Source organism: Tachypleus tridentatus, chromosome 13 (assembly GCF_004210375.1).
Source record: "Tachypleus tridentatus isolate NWPU-2018 chromosome 13, ASM421037v1, whole genome shotgun sequence".
NCBI classification, from domain to species: domain Eukaryota; kingdom Metazoa; phylum Arthropoda; class Merostomata; order Xiphosura; family Limulidae; genus Tachypleus; species Tachypleus tridentatus.
Window position 1 is genome coordinate 28201875 of NC_134837.1, and position 8984 is coordinate 28210858.

At 32.9% G+C, this 8984-nt stretch overlaps 1 protein-coding gene across 1 annotated transcript in view; it reads right to left on the bottom strand.

Annotated features, from left to right (window-relative positions):
- LOC143236091 (3'-5' RNA helicase YTHDC2-like) overlaps positions 1 to 8984 on the bottom strand; it is an 83479-nt gene that overhangs the window by 23503 nt on the left and 50992 nt on the right. The window contains 3 exon segments of the mRNA XM_076474358.1: positions 741 to 834; positions 7102 to 7286; positions 8748 to 8864. Of these exon segments, the coding sequence (XP_076330473.1) occupies positions 741 to 834; positions 7102 to 7286; positions 8748 to 8864 (396 nt within the window).

Consider the following 8984-nt stretch of genomic DNA (forward strand, 5'->3'; position numbering starts at 1 on the left):
ATAGCCAGCACCAAGTTTAAATAAAAACTTGTGTTGCTCTCACTGATAAATAACAACTTGTAATACATACAAGGGACACTGCTATAACTCAAAAAAATGGTTACAGTTTCATTCTTAGCCCTAACCAATTCATAATTTTTTCTAACAAATAATCTTGTTCATTGTTTTATCTTGTACTTAGTTTTACTTGTACCACTACAAATGCATGCAATGATTTCTATTGTAGTCGAAGTTCACTAGCTTGGTAATAACATGCAGAAATAAAGGATATGAATGTTTGGGTCCTTAAGTGCTTTAGAGAATACAAAAGAAATAAGTAAACAGAGCATGTGTAAGGATTTACTTTCTATCTGATTTTTAAAAATATGAACAATAGCCTTAATTTCTCTGCTATCTGAACAACTTAATGTATTTTGCTTTGAAACAAGACTGTTTTAATAACCCACTTGGCTTCTGATGCATGAACAAATAATGAAAACTCAACACAGAAGAAAATATGGCTTTCCCTGTGATCTGTGTCAACTATATATATATATAGTATAATTTGACATTGACAATTTCTTGTACTTTGTAGACTCTTAATCCAAACCATTTAATCTTGTTGATACAAATTAGTTCAAGCATGACATATAACTTGTTCGAAAAAATAGTATATGTCCCAACAGTCTCTACCACTTGGCTACACAAAACACAAGAGCATAGATCTGCAACATCAGAATACCTGTACTACAAAGCCTTACCTGCTTGCATCAGAAATTCTTTTATCATCAGACAGAATCTTTTCTCTCATTGTTACAATATCATCATATCCTGGTAAGAAGACTAGAATAGCACCTGAGAGGAAAACCAAAACATCCAATGAGCATCAAAAAACTTGACAGCTGACCAACTCTTACACATGTTAATATTTAGTATATCATTATCAAGGGATAAATGTTTCCATTCTTCAATTACACAACAAGAATACTCTTTCTTAAATAGATTTTTATGCTAACTACAAAGTATCACACTTATGTATTCTCACAACAATAAAAATGTAAACAACATATATCTTGTTTCTGATAGGGTTTAATAAATATTACCTCAGAACTGTTAAAAAGGCAAGATACTTTATTTCTGATTCTTTATAAACCTAATAAAATTTTTATCTCAACTATCACCCTCTAACTTTACACATAAAGTGCATGAGGATGGTTGATAAGTAACCAGATGTTATTTCTCATACCTGTTACCAGGTAAAATCTATCTTGAGCATTGAATTTATACATAAAGTATAATTAGACCCTAAGTCTTAAATATATTACCTAAATAATTGGTTCTGTCTGTCATTAGCTACTGAGTAGTCTTTTCAATCAGAAGTGTAGAAGGCCAATCAAGGAATTTAAAAAAAAAAAAGGCAGTGTTATTCACATGGTTGTATACAACTGTTTCTGAGGAAAGTAAAACAGGTCACTTCCTCTCACAGGTGCTCAGAAGACTTCCTTGAGGGTACTGTATTCTTAATGACTCTTCTGAATGATTTTGGAAGGATTTTTATATTAATTTACTACCTTTAATAAAACTGTAATGGGGAGGGAATTTTTCCTTTACTTTATATTACAAATTATGTTTTATTAAGATTGTAAATCTTAAGAATGTAAATTTAAGTAAGCAAATTTATTTAATCTTCACAGTGATGACAAAGATAAAGAAAAGGTTTTGAAAAATTACCACAGTCTATGTTGCTAGGTCATGTAAAGTTCAAAAGGCATAAAGAGAGTATTTTGTGTAATTTATGGGCATCTCAGTAGATGGTTCATCTTACAGAATAAACCAATACAAAATCTGTACACATTTGGGGCCATGAAAATGGCAAGTTCCAGCATATGAAATAGATAGTTAATTGGAACTATTTTAGATACCTCCAAATTTTGGTTCTTTAATGAAAACAACGTTTAAAAAACAGTTATAGCCATAGCTAGGGTGTCTTTTGTGAGCCTAATCTAACCACATAAATCTTTATACAACAAACTGTACTAAAATGCACAGCAATATAAGCAAAGTAAAAAGCCACCAACCCTTATTTGTACTGCATTCAAACACAACAATTTTACTCTATTCTTTATCTTACTTAGTAATGTAATCACTGATCTAGACATAACATTAGCATAAAGCGTATGTACTAGGCAGATCTTATTTTATTATGCTTAGAGCTATAGGCTTACATGTTGTTTTTAATCTTAAAACTATTATTATGAGTTTTAACCCTTTTGGCACTGAATAACAACTTTTAATGTTTGGCATGGCACTGAATATATGTGTTTGATACTTCAACTAATTACGGTATCAGTACTAAAAGCATGATATCTCGGCAATAACTTAACAAAAGTCCCTGAAATATTCAGTGATTGTACCCAATAATATATATGTTAAATTTAATACATAAGAATAACAGGAAAGAGGAAGGTTGCCTGCTGCACTGAGCCTTCAAGTCGACTGAGGTCATCAACCACGCCGAAAGGGTTAAGCCTATTAACTAGACCAGTAGTTCCCAACCTTTTTTATGCCCTGCACCCCTAAAACATTTTAATATGTTCTCGCACCCCTCACAGTAATTATTTATTTAAGAATAAAGGTGAAGGTGGCCAAAACAAATTTTTATAGTTTTTAATGATATATAAACAAAAACTAAACATTTGGAAAAGAAAAAATATTACAACAAACTAAAAGTTGCATAAACCCTACATGGCCTACAAAAAATAAATTTTCATCCATGCATGAAATGAAATTTCTTTGAATTTGAAATGTTCAAATGTTCATAAGCCAATTTAAATTTAATGACTCTTTTGTTCATGTTTATTTCTTACAAGTTTTTCAAAGTGTGGCACTTTGTTGCAGATAGCAATCCACAAGTCTGCCTGTGCACCCAAGCAATTTCTAGATTTTGTCTTGATTGACAAAAGGGCACTAAATCCAAACTCTCATAAGTATGTCGCCACGAATAGGATGAGCACATTTAGTGCTCTTTCACAAAGTCTTGGAAATATGTCCATTGCCAAACACCAATATTGTTCCAAAATTTTGCTTTCAAACTGCATTTCAAGAACTTGATTTGTGCACAGTTCAATAAGATCTTCCTTCAGTTCTTCATCATCCGACACATTATCCAAACTGAAGGAGTATGGATTCATAACCCATTCTTCAGTTTTCAGTTCTCCTCCAAAATATCCATCAAATGACTTTGATAGTATTTCCAAATGATCCACAATTTCTTCACACACACATGGAATTAGGGACTCATCCTCACCTACCATTTCTTTGAGTGATTGAAAATTTGAAAGAGTCCCTCTTTTAAAAGATGTAACTTTTCTTTGAAAACATTTAACTTTTTGCAGCATTTTAATATGTTTATGTTTTTCCCTTGAAGAGATACACTCAGGTCATTCATACGAGTGAAAATATCACTCAAATAGGCTAGCATTTGGTTGAATTCATGTGATTCTATTTGTCCAGGAAGATCATAGTCACATTCCTTCAGAAAAGTTTTGTCTTCTTCTCGCAGTTCAAAGAAGGGTGTTAAAGCTCTCCCACGTGACATCCAGCAGACTTCTTTGTGGAAAAGCAAAACTGAATGCTCACTTCCAACATCTTCACAAAGCAACTTGAAGAAGCAGTGGGTCAGAGTGCGACCCCTAATCCAGTTGATGGATCTTCACAGAAGTGTCAAGGACCTTTTTCAACTTTAGAGGCAATGTTTTTGATGCCAAAGCATGTCGATAAAGAAAACAGTAAGTACCTTGCAAGTGCAGAATCTCTTGTTTCATCAGTGCAAAAAATCCTGATTTATTTCCTAGCATAGCAGGGGCACAGTCAGTACACACAGAACCAATAATTTGGATATCTAAATTTTATTTCACAAAGAAGTCCTTCACACACTGGAAGACATCTTTCCCTTTTGTGTTGTTTTCAGATCTTCACAGAACAGGAAATCTTCCATTATGGCACCATAATGAACATACCTGACTAGTGCAATGAGTTGACTGCAATTTGCAACATCAGTTGTTTCATCCAATTGGAGAGAATTTTCAAGGGACTAGCCCTGATATCTGCAATAACATGGTCCAAAATGTCCAAACTCAAATCACCAATTTGGTTTTGAATAACATTATTTGATAATGGCACTCATTGAAGCTTGTTTGAGGCTTCTTTTCCCAAAAAAATTGTTGCCATTTCTAATGCACACGATTTTAATCACCTCTTTTGCAATTGTATGGAGCTTCTTTGATTTGACTACTTTATACGCCACGTGGTATGAAGCCATCAGCAGTGGTTTGTCAGCAAATATAAAACCTAATTTTGAAAGGGTTGCTCGAGAATCAAAGCAGGCCCTTCTACCTTTCAACAATTCGACATCATGGCCTGCAACAGCTGCTCCACCATGCCAGTTGTTGAAGTGTTCCTGCAGCTTAAATGGCTTCAAATTTGCATTTGAAAGGACAGCATCACAAAGCATGCACTGGGGTTTTTTGTAGATCCTCAGTTGTTCAGATGCAAGTGCAACCAAACTTCACATAATCATCATTCCATTTCCTTTTCTTTGACATAATGAAGTTTTTTGCACAAACACAGAATCAACAATGCACTGACAACCATAGCATCACGCATGGGTTTATATACTCTGCAAAACTTTCTAGAACATTCTCGAATATATGTCACATGACATCATCGATTAATTCTAGATACTTCTGGAAGTTTCTCGAGTCACGATCACATGAATACATAACATAAATAAATAATAGACACTTTAAGACGACGTTCACAAATGTAACCTAATTAGCTGTGCCGAGTATTTAGGTCACGTTTATGTTTCATGTGTTGTTTGTATACAGTTGTACAATAAGACTTCGGTCTGCGCCAGTAACGGTAGAAACGATAGTTTATCGTAACAAGATAAAAAGCTACGTCTGTAACAAGAAAAATAAGAAATACAAATTGAACGTAATTTATGAATATATAGGACAGTACCCTTAATATAAACAAAAAAAAATTGAAATGTCATCTCATACCCCCTGGAACGCTATTTCGCACCCCTGGATGAGAACCACTGAATAAGACTAACTGAGAAGAACTGTTTTATAAAGAATTATACTAATGTTGTAAAAGGGGTATGATACCTTTCACATTATAATTTTTAAACATGAATATTAGAAAATAATAAAATGAACACATACAAATCATCCAATAGTTTCACCCAAAATATATACACAACGGGAGAAAGTAATGTTAGGTTTAAATTCAATTCTATCTTTCTTGAACAAGTTTGCTCAGTGCATGTTTCTACTACATTTTTATTTATTAGCCTAATTGAATTCTCTAAACATTTATAGCTTAAGGACAGGCAGCAACCTCATATTCTGCCACAACTTAGTGAAGAGAATGACTAACTAAATAAACATCTACTCTATTACAAGTGAATTGATTCTTTATCTTAGCTGTTACTAAGCTTACCAATTCTACTTCTCATAACAATCATAAAGCTAACTAATCCTGTATCTCTCATATGTTACAAGATGATAATAACCTTACCACTTTTACCTACATTACTCAAGTTAAACCTGAGATCTTTCACAGTATCTATGTAAAAACTTGCTACAGACTGTGATTTCTTTTTTTGTGATTTAAAAATGGCTGGTATGGGTAGAGAAAGCACTAATAGAAGAGAGAACAACGTTTTGACCTTCTTCAGTCATTGTCAGGTTCACAAAGAAAAGAGGTAACTGACCGATAGCTGATCACATATTTGAAGGGGGTTGTGTAACTGAGTGTAGGATGTAGAGGGCTTGTTTAGATGTTTGATTATATTTATAAAGGTGTTCTTTGTATTGGTATATTTTGGGCTTGAGTTGTTGTATAAGTAAGGCTTCTTTAATTTGCGTTTGTTTATGTTTGTTTCTTTATTTAGTATTTGGGTGTTTTTTATGGTTATATTATGCTTATTTGATTTGCAGTGTTCGAGAACATGTGAAGGTGACTTTTTGTGTTCTTTGAATCTGGTTTCCATTTTTCTACTTGTTTCTCCAATATAGAAGTCTTGGCAGTTAGCACATTGTATTTTGTAAATAATGATGATGTGGTGTTTGTCAGTGTAGCTTTTACATAGTATAGACCTCAGTTTTGTGCCTGGTTTTTGAATAAATTTGGTATTAACTGGAATGTTATATTTTGTTACTAGTTTTTGCCAAATATTGGTTATTTTTCTACTGATGTCAGGAATATATGATATGCAGCAGTACATGGTTTCATGATTTTTTAATTCGTGGGATATATTTACTTTTGTTAGTTGATTTTGCTTTTTGTCTAAGTGTGTGCATATAATGTTTTCTATGGTTTGTGGATGAAATCTGTTGATGTTGATAAAGTATTGTTTTATTTTGTCTAATTTGTCATTAATTTTATCTGGTGAGCATAATTTTATGACTATTTGTTTGGTTTCTTAGTTTGTTGAGTTTTTGTTTTGTTTCATGTGCTGAGTCCCAAGAAATGTATAGTCCAGTATGGGTAATTTTTCGGTGGATGCTTGATTTAATTTGTGTATCTATATTGGAAAAACAAGTAAAAAAATGGAAACCATACACAAAGAACACAAAAAGTCACCTTCACACATTTTCAAACACTGCAAATCAAATAAACACAACATAACCATAGAAAACACCCAAATACTAAATATAGAAACAAACATAAACAAATGCAAAATTAAAGAAGCCTTACTTATACAACAACTCAAGCCCAAAATAAACCAATACAAAGGAACACCTTTATACCTGTATTAATAAATATATCCATCATCTAAGCACACCCTCTACACTCCTTCACTCAATTATACAATCTCCGTCAAACATGTGGTCAGCTTCCGGTCAGTAACCCTTTCTTTCTTTGTGAACCTGACGATGGCTGAAAAAGGTCAAAAAGTTGTTCGCTCTTCTATTAGTGCCTTCTCTACCCATACCAGCCATTTTTAAATATATAATTTTCTCTGCAAGTGGGTTTTCTTATCATCATGAAATATAATGACTAAGAATACGAGAAGTATCCAACACAAATGTATACATCAAAAATTAATACCTTCCTCTTGGCTAGAGTGAATCTTATGAAGTAGAGAAAGAATTAATTCATAATCAACTAGTTCATCATCAAAAGTATGCTGATAAATATCCAGAAGGTCCTTATCTTCTGCAGAAGTGTCCAAACCAAATCCAGCCTTAGTGTGATCATCTTCTGGTTGCTTGGAGTAGTACTGCATCGTAGATCTAGAAAATATAGTAATAAACAGTTGTATGCACATAAAACAATTAGCACTGTACAATAAAAACACAAATCCTATCAACAATAGCAAAAAAGGGGGAACAGGCTGCAAAGAAATCCATAATCAAACTCAGTAAGTATACTGCACGTTGCAGGAAGAACGGATGGTAAATTCTAGTAGCCCATATATACATCCACATACAGTATGTACAACCTGCTATAGCAAATAACATTTAAAACTTGAACAATTTTTAACCAAATTATCCAAATCTCAATGGTAAGTGGATTCATGTAACTCAGAAGAAAGTTTTGCCACAATTTACTGCCCAGCTGATATGAATGTACTACAAAACAAGTAAATAATTATTAAATACTCCTGTTTCAGTTTCACTCCACACCATTAACTTAAACATTTTTTAACACACATAGTTTTATTCAGGATATACTCTTTCTTTTCATTCAATATTCTGATTGGTGAAATAAAGGTCAAAAGTTTATGGGCTTAACCTAGCCAGATGCAAATAGTCCTGTTGCTTTGTGCATATAAACCCCATAAACCAACCTAAGCTACCAAGAGAAAATCTAAATTTGATTAAATGATTCACTGATCAAATTAAGCTTTTCCTGTAAAATTATAGTCACTTTACCCTCTATGTTACTGCTACCACATGATAGAAATTACCAAGATAGAATCCTTCATCATGTTCTGCAGGATGCATAGTAATGGAGACAAACCTTGAACAAATAAACCTGGTGAAATACTAAACAGGACTCTCTGAATTACTCCACAATATCTCATATATCTTAGTGTTCATGTATGTAAAATAATAATTTAACTGATGGCAAATTTGTTAAATGAAATACTCGTCCACTAAAAACGTGATTTGATCTGAAGAGCTGCATGATACTTACAACACCACAGATATAGACACAACTCTTCAACAAAAGGATTAACACAATAGATGTAGAAAAGATAACTCCACAGAAAACAGAAAATATTCAAGGTACAATTGTTTTGACATAATGTAATAACTCATTATAAAGAAATAAACTAAGACTACAATGCAACGTGTATTTAGGGAAAATAATAACTGGCTGTACTTTATCAAGATTAGTCACAGTATTCTGTGACACCAAAACATCAACAAGCTTTCAATCACAAAGAAAATGAATAATCTGGGTCCCTGTGATACAACTGTAACTGTACACTTGGAATGATGTTTTTAAGTGGAATAAAATAGTACTTTTGGGATGGTTATGGTTAACTTTATAAGACTGTTAAACCAAAAACCTGAATTAGTAGAAACATGTTATAAGTTTTAAAGTTGGTGTTAAATCTGTTTTTTACAGACAAGTTGCATTTTATCATTTAAATCGACATTTTAGATTTTAATAAAATTATATTAACACTGTTTACTGGGTTTTCTTTTGTAAATGTTAATTCTTCCTAATTCTTCAAGACTTACTGAGATTGTTCACTGTACTGTGGACAGAAATACCTGTATACCTCACAAGCAAACTCTGTGGTTTTCATGAGATACACATTATAATCTTTGGTTCCAATAGGGGGATGCAGAAGGCTTCTGGCATGTGTTATAAAAAATGTTGCACACAAAGAGCAACACAAAATGTAAAAGGTTAATTTTCTTGGGGGGGGGGTAGTGCCATATCAGAAACTAAATAATTTGATATTCTTTACACCA